Source organism: Elephas maximus, chromosome X, assembly GCF_024166365.1.
Source record: "Elephas maximus indicus isolate mEleMax1 chromosome X, mEleMax1 primary haplotype, whole genome shotgun sequence".
NCBI lineage: Eukaryota > Metazoa > Chordata > Mammalia > Proboscidea > Elephantidae > Elephas > Elephas maximus.
Window position 1 is genome coordinate 55,049,528 of NC_064846.1, and position 19,117 is coordinate 55,068,644.

At 47.5% G+C, this 19,117-nt stretch overlaps 1 protein-coding gene across 1 annotated transcript; it reads right to left on the bottom strand.

Annotated features, from left to right (window-relative positions):
• Positions 1–8,671: 8,671 nt before the first annotated feature.
• Positions 8,672–18,871, bottom strand: LOC126068700 (nuclear RNA export factor 1-like). Its single transcript, XM_049871440.1, has 15 exons — positions 18,851–18,871; positions 17,631–17,741; positions 17,433–17,513; positions 17,244–17,313; positions 17,016–17,104; positions 16,783–16,903; positions 16,530–16,626; positions 14,986–15,022; positions 14,568–14,636; positions 14,426–14,481; positions 14,187–14,287; positions 14,021–14,092; positions 13,804–13,919; positions 13,664–13,706; positions 8,672–9,225 (listed from the first exon to the last, which is right to left on the bottom strand). The coding sequence occupies exons 1-15, from the start codon at positions 18,869–18,871 to the stop codon at positions 8,672–8,674; spliced, it is 1,638 nt and encodes a 545-aa protein (XP_049727397.1).
• Positions 18,872–19,117: the final 246 nt, after the last annotated feature.

Genomic DNA, 19,117 nt, shown 5'->3' on the forward strand with positions numbered 1-19,117 from the left:
ATGGAGGGTTATTAGTGAGACAAGTGCAAGCTTTGCAGTGAGCTGAGCTGCTTCCCAGATACAGTTTTATGAAGCGCATATAAAAGTATTTCCAGTTCTTCAGATTAAAGAGATTGGTCATCATTCCGGACAATAGGCGCCAGAGCAGCATCATAATCAATCATGAGCTGATAAAAGTCTTCAGTCAAGCAACATGCAAATTTTGCTTTGGGAGATCTTGGGGCCCCCTTAGCTTATCTCTAGAGGCCTACTCTCAGCTGGATGCTGTTCTGTCCTCTGTCAACAGGTCTTTTGAAAGTGTTCTGCCCACCTCTCTCCTAGAGGTTCCATGCCCTTCTTAATAGTCACTGCCAAGGTTTCCCTGAAAGAGAGGACAACTACAGAAACGTGCAAAATGAGACAGCCACTTGTGTGTGTTGAACACCTCGTTAAGCAAACTAAACGCAGCGGCTCTTGGTTTGGAGCACCCAAAATAACCAAATCAAAACCAAACCGTCCAGTTGGTGCTGACTCATAGTGGCTCTACGCACAACAGAACCAAACACTGCCCGATCCTGCACCATTCTCACAATCATTGATACGCTAGAGCCACCGTGCCAGTCCATCTCATTGAGGGTCTGCCTCTTTTTTGCTGACCCTCTCCCTTACCAAGCATGATGTCCTTCTCCAGGGAGTGGTCCGCCCTAATAACACGTCTAAAGTACCAGAGACAAAGTCTCTCCATCCTCCCTTCTAAGGAGCATTCTGGCTGTTCATCTTCCAAGACAATTTGGTTTGGTCTTCTGGCCACCCAGGGTATATTCAGTATTCTTTGCCAAAACCATAATTCAAAGGCATCCGTTCTTATTATGAATAGGAGGCATTAATCTTTTATCAGAACCATCTGTATTCTACCAAATGTGACAGTGTGACATGAGATTGATTGTACTCCTCAAAAAACATCAAAATGTAAGTGCACGTGAACACTATACAATAGTCCCCATAGGAGGCCATACCCTTAAGCTGTAATCAATCAAAGCATTAGGAACTACCTTTAAAACCAGTTTCTCAGTCAAACAAAGACACCAGGCTCATTACTTTATAGCCATAGCTTATATACTTGATATTTCTGCTCTCTAGATCAGTGTTGCCCAACCTTGACCACATCAGGGCATACATAGAAAATGATAAGTCTTGTACCGGGGTAAACAGACAGGTCTGCTCCCCATTGAAGGCGCTGCCCCAGCCCCTCTAGCCGCCCCAGTCCCCACGGCAACCACTCTGAGCACCTCGGGAAGCAGCAATCTGGCACACCTGTAACCCATTCCCAGCATACCAGTGGGAGGCTCTGCTCCAGGTCAGTGGTTTCCAATCTGTGTTCCTTCGAGTCCTAGGACTCCTTGGAAATGCCTTATAGGGCACTGAAGAGCTTCAGGAGGAGGCTCAGTGGGTTGGATCTGTGTGCTCCATCCACCTTCAATGAAAGCAGCTTAGTTTTGGGGTTTTGTGGAAGGGTCTATTTGGAAAAAGTTTTCTCCCGTTAAAAGTTGTGTGACCACTTCTGTCTTTCAGAGGAACTTTATGTCTAATGACTACACTGCCTTTGTGCATATCGCTACCACTGACAATATCAGTGTCTACTGACTCTTTCCAGTTGAAGGAGATCCAAAAATTGTTACTCAAAAGATTCAGGCTTCGCATAATTCATTGAAGGCCTTGGATGGAACTCTCCAATATATAGCCTGAGAATTGACAGAAATTCCACTTTTAAAGAAGTAGGTCACCCACAGGGCAGGCCAAAGTGAACAGTCGTTTTGAACACAAGCCCCAGCTTTATTATTTGCTGTGATTTTAGTGCCAGCGTTCTCGACTCTCTTGCTTTTATTTTCTTTCTTCCAAAGCCAGAAGTCTGCACACATACACACACGCACACAGACACACACATTTGTGTAAGTGTTTCTATATAAAAAGTGATTCTCAGCCCGGGTTGCATTAAGATCGCCTGGAGAGCTTTGAGAAAATACTGCTACTCAGACCCCTGCTCTGAGACATGCTGCTTTAACCGATCTGGAGAGGAACTTGGGCCTTGAAATATTTTGAAAAGCTCCCTAGGTAATTCTAATGTGCGGTGTAATTTGAGAACCACTGTTGTAGAGAATCAGTCAATCTCATCTACTATTGGAGGTAGGAGAATCATTTCCTGTAACCCCTTTGAATGGTTATTTGCCAATATCTGTTAAAAATATATAAATGTCCATACGTTTGAATGAGAAATGAATTATTTTCTATTTATACAACAGAAAAATCCATAAAAGTGAGCAAAGGTATATGTGTAAGTATGTTCACTGCCATATTGTTTGTAATAACAAAAAAACCCCAGAATATCCCAAATGCGCATGAATATATTAGTTAAATAATTTACAATATTTCCATCACATGGGATATTATACATTAGTTAAAAATAATCAGATCTATATGTATTAAAGCATCATCTCCTTTTTGAAAAATAATGGTTTAAATGCAAAGAGGAAAATAGGAATGACTTAGAAAAAAGGCTAAGTGATTGTAACTAGTGGAGGGAGTGAAGTTTTTAAAATTATTTTTACTTATTTTAAAGTTTTCTTAGGTGAATTGATAAAAGTTGTGTAATAAAAATATAAACGTAGGAAAGAAGACCTGATCAGGAAGCGTGTTCTACAAACAGATGTGCATATACTCACAAAGAAAATATTAGTTAGGGGGCACTTCTTTAGGAATGAAAATTATTATTGGCGCAAGATGCGCAGTCCAATTTCATGCACCAATATTAGTCTAGAAATCACAAAACATCGCCAATGGAGAGGTGTCAATGTAGGTGAGCCAAAGTTTACAGCAGTCCTCCAAGTGAACCAGGTATGTACGTAGGCAAGGAAGAATCTTCCCTCATCAAGGCGATTTGGTTGTTGTCAGTTGCCCCCAGTCGATTAAGACTCGCGGTGACCCCATACATTGCAGAGTAGAACTGCCCCATACGGTGTTCAAGGCTGTGACCTTTCAGAAGCAGATCACCGGGACTGTCTTCCTAGGCACCTCTGGGTGCGTTCAAACAGCCAACCATTCAGCTAGTAGTTAAACACTTCTTTTTAATAATAAGAGCTGATGGTGCACCTTGCACTCAACACATCGTCTTTCTTTCTGTCAGTAAATTAGAGTAAACAACAGAATGTATTTTTATGTTTTTGGTTTTCTTAACTATTTTGTCCAAAATTAAAATAATCCCTTGACTTCAATAGAGATTCTTTTCTTCCTTCCTTTCTTTTTTCCTCCCTCTTTACCTCCCTCCCTTCCTTCCTTGTTGTTGTTAGGTGCTGTCAAGTTGGTTCTGACTCACAGAGACGCTATGTACAACCCTACCTAGCCCTGCGCCTTCCTCATTATTGTTGCTGTGCTTGGGCTCATGTTTTCAGCCACAGTTTCAATCCATCTCCCTGAGGATCTTCTCTTTTGCTGACCCTCTACTTTACCAATCATGATGTCCTTCTCCAGGGAAAGGTCCCTACTGATAACGTGCCCAAAGTACACGAGAAGAAGTCTTGCCATCCTCCCTTCCAAGGAGCATTCTGGCTGTACTTCTTCCAGGACAGATTTGTTCCTTCTTCTGGCAGTCCAGGGTATATTCAAAATTCTTCGCCAACACCGACATTCAAAGGTATCAATTCTTCTTCAGTTTTCCTTACATATTGTCCAGCTTTTGCATGATTATGAGGCGATCGAAAATACCATGGGTTAGGTCAGGCGCTCCTTAGTCCTTAAACTCATACCTTTTTTTTTTTTTAACATTTTAAAGAGGTGTTTTGCAGAAGATTTGCCCAGTCTTTGATGTCTTGACTGCTGCTTCCATGGGCGTTGATTGCGGATCTAAATAAACTGAAATCCTTGGCAACTTCAATATTTTCTCCCTTTATCATGATGCTGCTTTCTGGTCCAGTTCTGAGGATTTTTATTTTCTCTGTGTTGAGGTACAATCCATACCAAAGGCTGTTGTCTTTGATCTTCGTTAGTAAGTGCTTCAAGTCCTCTTCACTTTAAGCAAGCAAGGTTGTGTCATCTGCATAACGCGGGTTGTGAATGAGTCTTCCTCCAATCCTGATGCCCAGTTCTTCTGCATATAGTCCAGCTTCTCGTATTATTTGCTCAACATCCAGACTGAATAGGTATGGTGAAAGGATACAATCCTGAGGCACACCTTTCCTGACTTTAAACCAATCAGTATCCCCTTATTCTGTCCGAACAACTGCCTCTTGAGCTATGTAAATGTTCCTCATGAGCACAATTAAGTGTTCTTCAATTCCCATTCTTCCCAATGTTATCCATAGTTTGTTATGATCCACACAGTTGAATGCCTTTGCATAGTCAATAAAACACAGGTAAACATCCTTCTGGTATTCTCTGCTTTCAGCCAGGATCCATCTGACATCAGCAGTGATGTCCCTCGTTCGATGTCTTCTCCTGAAACTGGCTTGAATTTCTAGCAGTTCCTTGTCGATGGACTGCTGCAACCATTTTTTAATTCTCCTCAGCAAAATTTTAATTGTATGCGATATTAATGCTTTTTATTACTGTTATTTCCGCATTCTGTTGGATCACCTTTCTTTGGAATGGCACAAACAAGGATCTCTTCCAGCCGCTTGGCCAGGCAACTGTGTTCCAAATTTCTTGGCATAGATGAATGCAGACTTCCAGTTTTGCATCTGTTTGTTGAAGCATCTCTATGAGTATTCTGTCAATTCCGGGAGACTTGTTTTCCACCAATGCCATCAGTGCATTCTGCTGCTGTTGCGTGGAGTGTTCTATAGATGTCAGTTAGATCCAGTTGGTTCACGATAATGTTTACTTATTCTACTTCCTTGCTGATGTTTTGTTGTTGTTGTTGTGATCCATAGGGTTTTCTTTTATTTTGGTGAAAATATACACACCAAAACATTCACCGATTCAGCGATTTCTACAGGTACAACTCAGTGACACTGATTGCATTCTTCATGCGGTGCAACCATTATCACTATCCTTTTCCAAATTACTCCTCTACCACTGACATAAATTCAGTGCCCCCTAAGCAAAGCACTCCCCTTTCCCCCTCCCTCTCCCCCGTGGTAATCACCAATAATCTTTAGTTTCTATATATTTGCTTATTTCATATAAGTGAGATCATATGGTGTTTGTCCTTTTGCCACTGCCTTATTGAGCTCTGCATGATGTTTTCAAGGCTCGTGTTGTGGCGTGCATCAGGGCTTCACTTCTCTTTATGGCTGAGTAACAATCCATTGTATGCGTGTTCCAGATTCTCTTTATCCATTCATCTGTTGATGCACATTTCAGCTGTTTACCCGTTTTGGCTAGTGTAAAAGTAATGCAGTGAACATTGGTGTATAGGTGTCAGTTTGCGTTCCTACTTTCACCTCTTCTGAGTATGTACCTAGGAGCGGGATGGCTGGTTCATATGTTAGTTCTATGTTCAACTTTTTGAGGAACCACCAAGGTGTTTTCCACAGTGGCTGTACCATTTTACATCCCCACAAGCAATGGATGGGGGTTCCAGTTTCTCCAAAACCTAGCCGACGCCTGTTGTTTTCCAGTTTTTGCTTTTTTTTTTTTTTTTTAAATCATTCCCATTCTAATGAGGTTGAGGTAGTATCTCATTGTAGCTTTGATTTTTTTTTTAATGGCTAATAACATTGTACATCTTATGTGCTTGTTGGCCATTTGGATAGACCCTTTCATGAAATGTGTGTTCAAGTCCTCTGCACATTTTTTGGTTGGGTTGTTTGTCTTTTTGTTGTTATATATTTTGGATATTAGACCTTTATCGGATTTATGGTTCCTGCAAATTTTCTCCCGATCTATAGGTTGTCTCTTCACTTTGTGACTAAGTTCTTTGATGAACAAAGATATTTGCTTTTTATGAGGTCCCATTTATCTATTTTGTCTTTTGCTGCTTGTGCTTTGTTGTCATATCTGATAGTGCATTGTTAAAAACCAGGACCTGCAGCTTTGCCGCTATATTTTCTTCGAACACTTTCATGGATTTCTTTTTCACATTTAGGTCATTGATCCATTTTGAATTGGTTTCTGTGTATGGTGTGAGGTACGGATCCTGACTCATTCTTCTGCATGTGGAAATCCGGTTTTCCCAGTACCCTTTATTGAAGAGATTCTCTTTTGCCCGTTGAATGGACTTAGCACCATTGTTGAAAATCAGTTGACCATATATGTATAGATTTATTTCTGGACTTTCAATTCTATTCCATTGGCCTACATATCAGTTATTATACTAGTACCAGGTGGTTTTAACCACTGTGACTTTGTATTATGCTTCACAATCACAAAGTGTGAGTCTTCCTACTGTAATCTGCTTCTTCAAGATTGCTTTAGCTATTTGGGGTCACTTGACCTTCCATATAAATTTGAAGATTGGCTTTTCTATTCCTGCAATGAAGCCTGTTGAAGTTTTGATGAGGATTGCATTAAATTTATGGATTACTTTGGGTAGTGCCGATATCTTAACTATAGTAAGCCTTCCAATTCGTGAACATGGAATGTCCTTCCATTTACTTAGGTCTTCTTTAATTTCTTTGACTAGTGTTTTTTAGTTTTCTGTACAGGTGTGTTTCACCTTCTGGGTTAACTTTATTCCTAGGTACTTTATTCTTTTAGTCGCTATTGTAAATGGAAATGCTTTCTTAATTTCCTTTTCTCTTAGCTCATGGCTGATGTGCAGAAACCCAACTGATTGTTGTGTATTGACATTGTACCCTGCCGCCTTGGTGCATTCATTTATTGATTCTAATAGCTTTCTTGAGGGGTTTATAGGGTTTTCTATATACGGGATCATGCTGCCTGCAGAAAAGGATAGCTTTACTACCTCTTTCCCCATTTGGATACGTTTCATTATTTTTTCTTCTAGCCTAATTGCTCTGGCTAGGACTTACACGAGTAAAATTTTAGCTAAGATCATTCAAAAGCGGTTGCAGCAGTACATGGACAGGGAGCTGTCAGGAGTTCAAGAGAGATTGAGAAGAGGATGTGAAACAAGGGATATCATTGCTGATGTCAGATGGATCTTGGCTAAAAGCAGAGAATACCAGGAAGATGTTTAGTGGTGTTTTATTCAGTATGCAAAGGCATTCAACCCTGTGGACATGACAAACTATGGATAACATTGGGAAGAATGAGAATTCCAGAACATTTCGTTGTGCTCATGAGAAACCTGTACATAGACCAAGAGGCAGTTGTTTGAACAGAACAAGTGGAGTCTGCATGATTTAAAGTCAGGAAAGGTGTGCGTCAGGGTTGTATCCTCTCATCATACTTATTCGGTCTGTATGAGAAGCAAATAATCTGAGAAGCTGAACTGCAGGAAGAAGAACGCAGCATCAGGATTAAAGGAAGACTCATTAACAGCCAGGGATATGCAGATGATGCTACCTTGCTTGCTGAAAGTGAGGAGGACTTAAAGCACTTACTGATGAGGATCAAAGACGACAGCCTTCAGTATGGATTATGCCTCAACATAAAGAAAATGAAAATCCTCATAAGTGAACTAATAAGCAACATCGTAGTAAACGGAGAAAAGATTGGAGTTGTCAAAGATTTAATTTTACTTAGATCTACAATCAATGCCCATGGGAGCAGAGGCTAGGAAATCAAATAACGTGTTGCATGGGGCAAATTTGCTGCAAAAGACCTCTTTAAAGAACTGAAATGCAAAATGTCACTTAGAGAACTAAGGTATCCCTGACCCAAGCCATGGCATTTTCAATCACCTCATGTGCATGTGAAACTGGACAATGAATTAAAAAAAAAAAAAAAAAAAACAATGAATAAGGAAGACCAAAAAAGAATTGATGCCTTTGAATTGTGGTGCTGGTGAAGAATATTGAATATACCATGGACTGCCAGAAGAACGAAAGAATCTGTCTTGGAGGAAGTACAGTCAGAGTGTACCTTAGAAGCACGGATGATGAAACTTGGTCTCATGTACTTTGGACAAGTTATCAGGAGGGACCAGTCCCTGGAGAAGGATGTCAGGCTTGGTGAAGTAGAGGGTCAGCAAAGAAGAGGAAGACCCTCAATGAGATGGGCTGCCACAGTGACTGCAAGAATGGGCTCAAGCATCAAAACTATTGTGAGGATGGCACAGCATTGGGCAGTGTTTTGTTCTATTGTATATAGGGTATATAGGGTATATAGGGTTGCCAACTCAAGGGCACCTAACAACAAGAATAAAGCCATTGTACAGACCTGAAGGGCTGCGCTTTACCCGCTCCCTCCCCATCCAGGGCACCAGGGCTGCCCCTCCACTGGAGCCCTCCTACCCCATTGCTCGTGGGCCTCAGGGGAGGGTCCACAATGGACCCCTTTCAGAGCTGACCCTGAAGGGCCTGCCGCATGTAAATGATTGTCCATCTCCCCCACCCTGAGGGCATGTTACACACTAGGGAGGGGGACCCTGACTGAAAGAATATGCCTGCCTCTCACAAGTGAGTCATCCCCAGATGTGTTTTATTGTTGCTGGTCTGTGGGCAGGATAGCTCTCACCACCTTTTCCTAGTAGACAGTGGGGTCACTCAGCTATGGTGCTGCAAGGCAGGTCCAGCAGCGGGGCAGGGGGTGGGTGCGGTGGTGGGTGAAAATGGTCCTTTGTCTGTGGCTTGAACTAGGGTCTGTAGGGCGGGAATGGGCTGGGTGCGGGGCAGCAGGGTCCACACCAGTCCCACTCAATGGCGTCGCGCTTGGTGGGGTGGGGCCAGGGGGTGGCACGGACTGCGGTTGGGGTCCACACCAGTCCCGCATGAAGGCACAGTGCTTGGAAGGAGGCTGCCAAGGGGCGGTACTGGGCAGGATCCTGGGGTTCAGAGGGTCTCTGCCAGTTCTGCTCAGGTGCATAGTACTTGGCGCAATGGGGCCGGGAAGCGTCCTGGGGCGGGGGCCATGGGTCTGAGGGCCTGTGCCAGTGCTTTTCGGGGGTGTGGCACTCGACGGGGCGGGACCGGGAAGTGGCACGGGGTAGGATCCGAAGGTCCGAAGGTTCGCCCCGGTTCTGCTGGGGGTGGGTTGTGCTTGGAGCGGCGGGGCCGTGGGACGGTGCAGGGCGGGGTCCGGGGGTCCAGAGGTTGGCTCCGGTACTGCTTGGGGGTTTGGGGAACAGTGGGGCGACGTTGGTGCAGGGCAGGGTCCGGGCGTCCGGGCAGGTCTCACTCAGCAGCGAGGCTGGCAGTAGGCAGGCAGTGCAGAGAAGCAGGCGGGAAGGGAGAGGATATGATGTTCGGAGCCAGGTGGGAGAAAGAAGAGAGAGAAACAAAAGCAAGTGAAATAAAAGAAAAAAAAATGGTGATACTGCGGGAGCCAACGGGTGACGGCCGGGCAGAGCCGAGGAGGCTGTGTGCCAGCAGCTCTCTAGCTCAGGGGAACCGCAAGGCCCGTCAAGAAAGGGCTAAGGCGGTGCACAGTGATAGGTGGGCAGGAGAAAAGAAAGGAAGGAAGAGAAAGAGAGTGAAGAAACAAACAAATAAAACAAACAAACAAAAATATTGTCCTGAGGGAAGCTGCCACTGCGGGCGCGCGGGTTGGAACCAGGGTAGCAGGGAGCTGGTGTCTCTCTCCCTGGGTGTGAGGGGCAAGGCCCATTGGGAAGGGGCAGAGGCAGTGTAGGGGGCTAGGTGGGAGGGAGAAAGGCAAAGAGAAAGAAATATAAGATTCTGGCCTGAGGGAGCTGGTCATTGGGGGTGGGGTGGACCTGGGGTGGCAGTGAGCTGGTGTGAGTGACCCTTTGGAAAGCAGCATACAGGGCAGTAGGGCGAGGGGTGGGAAAGCCTGTATCTCTGGTTACCAGGTGCTCTGTCTCCCTTTGGGAGCTTTTGAAATTGCCTTCCCATACTCTCTGTCCAGGTTGGGTGCTGGCTGTGCTCCAAGATGGCAAAGCCATGCAGTGTTAACTGTCAGGGCAACTCCACTCCATAGTTGTCCTCGTTATCTGTTCTCTGTAGGTTTCTCCTTCCATTCAGTGCTTGATGTACTTCTTTATCCCTTGATTTGATGCTCAGTGTTCCAGGGCTGACCTTTGTATCTGTTTTAGTCCTTCGGATCTTTGCTGCAGGGGGATGGCATGGTGCTTCTGTCTATACTGTCATGTTGGCCACACCTCACATATTTTTTATAGATCAGTAAAAACTGTCCCCTGAAGCCTTCTTTGAACCAATCCATAGTTTAACTTAATTAGTAAAGTCTGTCTGCCTTGAGCATTGTGCTCTTTTTTTAAAGAGATGTCTATGTGGTATCATATTGACAACAGCAACTGGAACGGTTAGATGACAAGCTTAGGGGCCTGTGAATTGATATTAACGGTGGTGGAATAATATGGAAAAGGATAGTGAGAGTGGTTACACAGCTTGAAGAATGTTATCAGTGTCACTGAACAGTATGTATAGAAATAGCTGAAATGCTGTATCTCTTGTTAAAGTTATTAGCTGAGTGTTAGACTAGGCAGAGCTTTAAGATATTTTTTTCCATCTCATGCACATGTATAGCTTTTCTTATCCCACTCAGGTGTTCATTGTCACTTGAGGATACAGGTCAGCTTTACCCAAGGGAACACCGCAAAGGTGACCTAGGATGGCATCTGGTGTCTCTTAAAGCGAGATCCTCTTGCTGGCATTAAGGGACTGGATGACATAGAAGGTAAAAACCAGGGTCACAAAAGTGCGTGAAACAAGAAGAAATGGGGCTGTGATTTTGGTCCTGACCTTATGCTCCTTTGGGTATAGAAGATAAACAAAAGCCTGATTGCGTCCTTCCCTGCTATGGATTGAACTGTGTCGCAAATCCGAACCCCTATACCTGTGGGTATAATCCCATTTGGAAACGGGTTTTCTTTGTTATAATTAGTATTAGTGCAGGGCATGTCTTAAATCAGTCTCTTCTGAGATATAAAAGAGCAGATTCGACACAGAGAAGCAGGCACAACTGGGGGAAGATACATGCTATGTGACGTGAATACAAATTGAGAAGAGACAAGGACCTTACCTTAGAGCAGACAGAGATAAAGCATTTTCCTGTCTCCCTAATGATTTCCTTATGTATCAAGGACATTAATGCTACATCAGTCATATGTGTGAACACGTTTTTCTTCCCAGCTTTTCATATGCTCTTTAATGCTGTTTTTCTTAACAGTTGTTGTTGAATTTGAATAGCTTCGTATGGCTAAGAAAACAGTACTGTTCTCTGTACAAAAGCAACTGATTAGTACACTAGGGACATAGAAGCCCCGCCCCCCAGGTGTATCAGGGTTAGAGAGTGCCCCACCCCTGAAGCCACAGAGTGGGCTTTACTGTGGGTCCAGGATTTGAGTCTCTGCAGTTTCCGAGAAAGTCGCTTACCCACTGGGACCTTCCCTTTCTGCTCTGCAGGACAGTGATGATAATGCAGGCCTCGAATGGATACCTGGATACGCAGGGATTTGACATAACATGCAACCTCACTCTTTATTTCTAAAAGAAACAGAGAAACTCGGTGGGACAATTACACACAACAATGGCCCTTTGGGTGAAAGACTGTCAGCCCCACAAGGTCAGCCTTGGCTTCCTGGGCCACGCTGGGCCTCTCACCTCAGTCACAGGCCAGAGAAAAGAGGGAGAACAATAAGGATGACAAAGATGATCAGAACCTTGGCTCCTTTGGAGTTTTCGTTGTCAGAACCATGGAACACTTCAAGAAGGTGTCTTCTGGGATCTTGAGCACAGGCTGGAGGGAGGGAAGGGAGGAGAGGGGGCATCATCAGAGCCAGGAGCCCTGAGTGTCATCCCCAGGCCACCTGGCCTCTGTTCACTGGCCCAAATTCCCAGAACTCACAGTGGACAGAGCAAAAATTTGTGAGGCACTAGTGTAGTCCCAGTTTTTGCTATGAAGGCACCTGGAGTGGAGGAGGGCCTGGTGACACGGAGACACTGACCACACAAACCCACGTCCTAATCTATGAATCAGAAACATGGTTTCTGCAACATAAGCAGTAGAATGAGCACTGTGGCACGGGGTGTAAGGAGGAGAACTCCTGGAAACCCCAGTGCCAGTCAGTAAAGGAACAGGGTCCATGGAATTCAGAAAGTGCTGTGCACCTGTTCAAACAACAATGCGGTGTAATACGTACCGAGAAGAAAAGATGTTCCTTGTGTCAATGAGTGAAGTAAGGAAGCAAAAAGCATTACCTGCGCGTTCCCATCATTCACTCTCCAGCTCCTCCCAGCTCACCCCATCCTCACCCACTCCCAGCACTCACTTCTGAGCCCACTCAAGGTTCATCCCAGACTGGGCAGTGAATGCTGGCACCATTTCCTTCTGCTTCTGGGAGAGCGTGGGTAGGGAGCTGGAGGAGATGTGGGCACTGGGGTGAAGAAGGCATTCTGGGTCTCTATGGGGCCGCTATCCCTCACACACAGTTGGTCATTCAGGATGCATAAGCTGGAGGAAGAATGGGCCCTCAGACAGCTGGACAGACAGACAATCCCATATCCTCAACCAGGATCACGCTCCCACTCAGCAACTACTTTCCTTCCATCCCCTGCTCCACCTGCCTCCTACATTCCTTGGCCTGTACCCTTTCCCCTCCCACAGAACCTGCCTTTGGAGAAGTACCTTCCAGCTGCACTAGATTCATAGGTTACTCCCAACTCAGGGAGTGTTTCACATTCGCCTTTACCCTTTACAACAGCCTGAGGAAGTAGATACTCTAATCTCCATATTCAGAGGAGGACACTCAGTTACAGAGAAGTCAGGTAAACTGGCTAAGGTCACACAGCTGGTGAATGCTGGGGTCAGGGCGAGAACCCTCTATTCCAGCCTCAGAGCCTACGCTCTTAACCACTGGGCCCGACTGCTCCTGGGGTCTACCTTTTGGAATTCTGTAATATTGGGGAAACCCTGAGGAATGCACCATCACCTTCTGACACCACTGGCCTCAGGCTGGGATGGGTGTTCGCACATGGTACCCACAGCACAGCAGTTACCTAAAGTTGCCGGAAGGAGTAGCGATGAAGATCCGGATGAAGGCAGGGACATGAGCCGGAGACATTCCTTCCACTTCAAAGACAACGGATAATAATGCCCCTCAGAGTTGCCCATGCTTTACAGGCTCACCAGCAGCTTTCCCCAGTCATGGTCTTACCTGATACTCCTGTCTTACCCTGAAGGGGGCCAGAATGGGGCAACCCTCTACTGGGAGTCAGGACGGGGTGTCAGCAATGGGGAGGGCAACCAGAGGACCAACCACCTCTCAGTGATAGGGCCCTACTCTGTGTCAGGCCCGGTAACACGCTCTTCACAAGTTCATTTGACTCATTTTTCACAGCAGCCCAAGAGATGGGTATTACTAAGCCCATTTTACAAATGAGGAGACTGAGAGGTAGGCAAGTGTCCCAAGGTGTCAGAGTGAGGGACTGGGATGAGAGCCATCAAACTCTACAGCCTGTGTCCCTAACCCCTGGGCTTAGGTATGGGCTTCGGTCAGACCAGGGTGGGTAGGGGGCAGGGTGGGAACTGGGGAGCACAGAGGGAATAGGAAGGGAAGGGATCAGGGAAGCCTGGAGAGTTCTGAGAGGGAGCCAGTCAGGGGGAGGGAGCACTAAGGGACATGGGAAGGGACTGTAGAGACACTCACCCTCCTTGAAGGCCCCGCTGACAGAAAAGCAGAGCAACTTTTCCTGAAAGAGTAAAACCGCTCAGGCTTCCAGGATCTCCCTAAGGGCCCTACCCACCTCCACCCTGTGGGCCAGTCTCAGGGAGGAAGCAGGTGCTCACCGTCTGGACACACATGTCCACCATCAAGGAGCTGATGTCATGCTGGGTTCTGGGCAACTCACTGAGGAAGTCAACAATGTCATGTTTTGTGTGTTTCAGCAAATGAACACACAGGACTGTGGGGGGAGGAGAAGAGAAGGTCAGGGGCTGCCTCACTCACCTGGCCCTAGGACTGACCACTTCACACCTACCGTCCCACCCATGTTGCTCCTCAGACACTCGCTGGGTTCCTTGAGCTTCCTCATATTCCTGCTCCCCTTGGAGTATTTGTCTAAGCTGTTTCTAGGAGAACAAGAGGAACACGAGGTGGCTGACTGAGCAGTGTCTCCTGGGGAGTCACAGGGTCCAGGGCTGTCACTGGGTCTGTGATACTCAGGGAACTAGGTCCTCAGGGTTGAAGGGAATGGCCAGCGAGAAGCAGGCCTCATTGTGGTAAGCATCCAGGAGGCCATGCTGGTCCCCGTAGTCATAGATACAGTCATACCTGTGGGGAAGTAAAGGGGATAGGCTCTCTGTGGCCTGAGTCCCTGAGTGGACTTGAAAGCCCTGCATGAGCAGGCCTGAGCCTGGGTGACCTGGCACGTCCCAGCCCTCCCTGCCTTGGTGTCCAAGGGATACTTACTGGTGCAGGAATAGTAAGATTAGATTCCCCAGGGTCTCAGATCCGAAGATGCTCCCCTGGAATCAAAATGGTTCCCAGAACCATGGATGTTATCATCTCCTCACCCACCTTCCCCCAGCACTACTCAATACCACCTCCTCACCTTGCAGACTGGTAACTTCTTGGAGGCTTCAGTGCCAAAGACAATCGGTGGGGGTACCTCGTGGTTATCCTGGGGAAGGGAAGAGGAAGTCAGCAGTGCAGACCAGGGAGGGGGCACTAAATGGTCAGGGAAAAGGATGGGCCCAGGAGAGGGCGAGTGTCAGAGGTCAGGGTGAAAGGGCCTTGGAAATTCCACGGGCAAGACTACTGTGATGTCTTCACCAGGGGCTCCCAGAAGCTGGTAAAGAACTACAGAGAAGATCCATAGACTTTATCAGGTTCCCTCACGGGTCTGTCTCCCATGAGGATTACGGGTCAGATCCAAAAATCTAACCAGGTCAAGATCTAAAGAACTCAAGGCAGGTTGTGACTGTTGTCTGTACCAGCTAGAAGAGTCAAGGATAAAGGAAGACACTTACCAGGCGTAATAACTTGGGGAACAATTCCAGGATGGAGCTGTCAAATATAAGACAACACGGAAAAGCAAGTAATGACATAGCTGGCCTGCCTCATGGAGGCAAGCAAGCCTACAGAAGAACACACCCAGGTGACCTGTCCCACCTATACTTCAGTGCTACCACCCCTCCTGGACCCTGGGCAGCTCCCCCATGGACTCACCCAGAGAGAGCTAGTGGGCGCTCTCCCCGTACCCATCTCACCCTCTCCTTTCTCCTGGGAAGCTCCCATAGGAGGGCCCTGACCCCCTTCTCCAGTGACACAGAAGAAGCATGTGGAGCCCAGGCTCCAGGGAATCCTTCCCCTCCCTGAATCACTTACCTCCCTCCAAGTCCCCAGGGAAGGCTCCGGAGGGAGGAGGAGGGAATAGGGTGGGGCCCAGGGCTCTGGTCCTTCACCAGGTGTCCAGCGCTCTGCCAGACCTAGCCCTGGACAACACCAGGACATCTCCAAGGATGGCCCCGGATGCCGGGGAGGGAGATGGTTGAGGCAGGCTCAGGAGGCAGAGAGGGGGCGAGGACAGAAATGGAGTGCAGGTAGGGAGGGGAGACATAGGGGAGTGGAGACTAAAGAGAAAGAGAAAGGCAAGGAAAGGCAAGGGGGAGAAGCTCACAGTGGGTGGTGGGGATTAGGGAGAAAGGGAAAAGAAAGGGGAAATGGCTCCCCTGCTGTCGCCCGGTCCTTCATCTGCTACCTCACCTGGTGTCCAGTGTACTGTCTGTCTTAGTTGGTTCCTTGTCTGAGGAATCAGGCCATCTTGGTCTACCCAGTGCTGCCCTGAAGGACCAGGCAGTATGCCATGATGTGGTGGAGGAGGGGGCAGTGCCCCTGAGAGAACAGTCCCCCTGTCTCCTCATCCACTATTGTCCCCTGTCTTCCACACTGAGGACCTGACTCAGGATACCCTCTGCTCACTGGAGATAAGCTGTTTCTGACCCTTGACTCAGGAAACTCAGATTTGTCCCCCAGGAGGGCCCAGTTCCTCCACTGGGCCATAGGAACAGATGTCATGAGAAGATATCCAACTGAGGCAGGTTGGGGGATCATTTTGGAGCAAGGGAGAGATGGCTCATCATAGGACAGAGAGGAAAGCCCCATCTCAGCTCACAGGCAGGAAGGCCTGTCTCAGAGGAGTCCCCGGTCAGAAGGAATCTTCACAGTCCAGGGCACCAGGATCTGGCTCCAGGCAGCCCCAGCGGGGGAGTAGGGCACAGTCTGGACACCCCTCGTCCTGGAGAGGAAGGGGGAGCCCTGCTTCCTGGAGCACATTCAGGGAAGGCCGTGCCAGAGGAGGCTGAGTGCAGCGAAGTATGTAACAGGCCCCTGCTCAGGGGAGCAGTGAGCAGGCCAGAGGAAGGCAGGGAGACCTCTCAGCACAGGTGAGAGTCAGAGAGAAGAGAGGGCAGGGCACGTGGTCCTCCCAGAGGTCTGGGGCTGCAGCCTCCTGCAGATGGGCACTGTCAGGGGCAGCTCGGGCTGCCAGGGGGCAACAGAGGGCACAACTGACCTTATGTTGGTGGACTTATCTGGGAAGGTTGTGCACAGAGGGTTCCTGTCTACAAACATCTCTTCTGGCTCTAGCCCTTTCACCTTGTCCAACTCCCCTTCAGACTTCACGTATAATTATGAGGAAACATGAATCAGGGAGAGAGCCAGAGGGCCCTGCAGCCCAGATCTACCCTCTCCCACAAATCGCCTTGCCTAACTCTTGTCATCACCCTAATGAGCCCTACCACCTTGCCTTTAAAGAGTGCTCTGGCTATCGCTTCTCACCTCATTTTTGGAGAGGTTCAGGCTCTTGAGGTTGTGGGCCTTCTGCATGGTGTCGGGCAGGCCAACCAGCTTGTAGGGTGTGTTGTTGCTCGAGTTGAAGGACAAAAGCTGTGATGAGGGAAGAGCTAGGCTGAAGGTCCAAGAGGTGATATCTGGGACAAATGTGCCCTCCACCCCATCGGTCCCACCCTCCCCCTGAGCACTGGGTCTAAGACCTCACCTTGGGCCTGTTCTCTTCCTGGATCTGCAGGGAGGCAGCCATGCAGTTTCTAAGATTTGGCCCCATTTCAATATTATAGGTCATCACGTCTTCAGGAAGCCAAGAGGAGGGAATCAGAAGGATGAGAGGAGCCCGGCTGGACCAGCCCCAGCAGCAACACGTCCCTAAGTTGCTCCCTAACCCTCTCTCTGTCCACAACTGCCCTAGAATTACTGCTGTCAGTCATACTTGGGTCTGAGTGGACTCTGCGGAGGTCAAGAGCTTGCTGGGGGACTTCATATCCTTTGCTCTTGGTCACCTGCACAGACAGAATCAGGGGTCAGTGACTCTGAGGCTGAGGTGGAGGCCAGGTAATCAGTGAGGGAGCACGCAGTGGATCTCGGTGTGGGTGCACGTCATGTCTTGAGTCTGCATTACGTTTGGCAGTTTCACCGTTTCTGACGTCAGCTCCTTCTGCACAGAGTGGGGTATGGCAGAGGGGCTGACAAAGATGGATATCTGCAGAGAAGACAAGAGAGGCTGGGTAACTACCAGGAACACTGAAACCCAAGATCAAGCAAGACCCACCACCCAGCGTACCCTCCTGCTCCTAGCTAGCTCTGGCCATGCTCTGACATGCACACTTTCCTTTTCTTCATCCCAAATCTTGCCACTGACTTTCTTCAACTCGAAAGTAATGCTGGCATTCTCAACAAAGAACCGGGCCTGCATTTTCTCATAGTGAAACTTCAAGGAGAGAGAGGGGCAAGAGAAATACAGTAGGAGGCCAGACTTCCTGCTCAGCCTGGCCCCTCCACCTGCCCTATGCCCACCCAGCCGCCTCCTTGTCCTCTCTTATCTCAATCGGGTTGAAGGGGACACCGCATTGGCTCTGGATCAAATCCAGCAGCTATTTCTCATCATATTTTTGCCAAATGGAATCTAGGATCAAAAGAAAGGATGGGAGCAGAGACTGACATGATGGAAATAAAGCTTAAATAGAGGCCCAACCATGTGTTCCTTTCCGATATTTTACCACCTTTAAAATAATTTCTAAACATAGGCCAATGACCATTATGGCTAACTTTTGTACCAGATACGGGTTTGCTAAACAGCTTTTTCTTTTTTTCATTCAAATATATTGCTCCAAATATTCAACTTAGGATCCTTAGCATGATCTTCCTTTTGTAAGGCTCCAGGAGATTCTACCTAATGCAGATCCTGCCTGCCCCTTCGACAAGGACTGCAGAGACTTGACCCCATCCCTGTCCCCTACTCCAACCCGTATGTTTGAGTCAAACTGAGCCATGTGGTGGGAGTTTCTGCATCTCCTCATGAGCAGTTCCCACCTTTGCCTTTAGACAAACTTCCCATTCTCCCTGCCTTCAGCTTGTTCCCTTTTTGTTACTTCTCCCAACCTACCTACTCTCCGTGCCCCACCAAAGTACCTAGTGTCTCCAGGAGCTCAGCACAGCTCCACCCAACCTGTGTCTCCTGCACATTGTGTGCATTTTGCCAGGACACTCACTGTGACTTTGAACCAACTCCTGGAGGTTCCATCCTCCCTGTTCCCCTGCATTTCTTCCTGTGGAGGTTTTCTGTCTCTCTCCATGTTCCCATCGGTTTGGTCTCCTGTGTGACAACTGCCTCTCCAATAGTATGTTGGGATGGCATAGGGTGTGCTGTGGGGATGTGGAGAGAAAGAAGGTGTCCACGAATGCCAGGAAAGTCTTCTAACACCTCGCCCTACTGATGTCAAGGCTGTAATAATGTTTGCTCAGTCATTAGCCTGGTCCTAGCATTGCCCACTCTACCAGGTTGGAGAGGAAGAATGACAGAGTTACATACACCGTTACGTATTCCACTAGCTGGTACATGCCACCTTGTAGAGTGGTCACTTACTATTCTACTCCAGGGCCCACGTGGGCATCACTCATTGCCACGTCTCTGCCTTGCTCCTGGCGTGATGATGGATGAATGCTGGGCCTGCCTTGTTGAGCCAACTGTCATATCTCCTTTGTGAAATACCCCAGTGTCTTGCTCTTCTTTGGAAATAATTAACTTGATGATTATCCCCTGAAATTGAGAACAACATATCAATGGTCAGAATGCCAGAGAAAGTC

Coding starts and splice junctions, on each gene's coding strand:
- LOC126068700 (XM_049871440.1), bottom strand. CDS start 18,871: ATGTACCAGCTAGTGGAATAC. Junction 14,482..14,567: donor AGAAGTTACCAGTCTGCAAG/GTGAGGAGGTGG, acceptor TTTTGATTCCAG/GGGAGCATCTTCGGATCTGA. Junction 14,093..14,186: donor TCCCTTCAACCCTGAGGACC/TAGTTCCCTGAG, acceptor GTTCCTCTTGTT/CTCCTAGAAACAGCTTAGAC.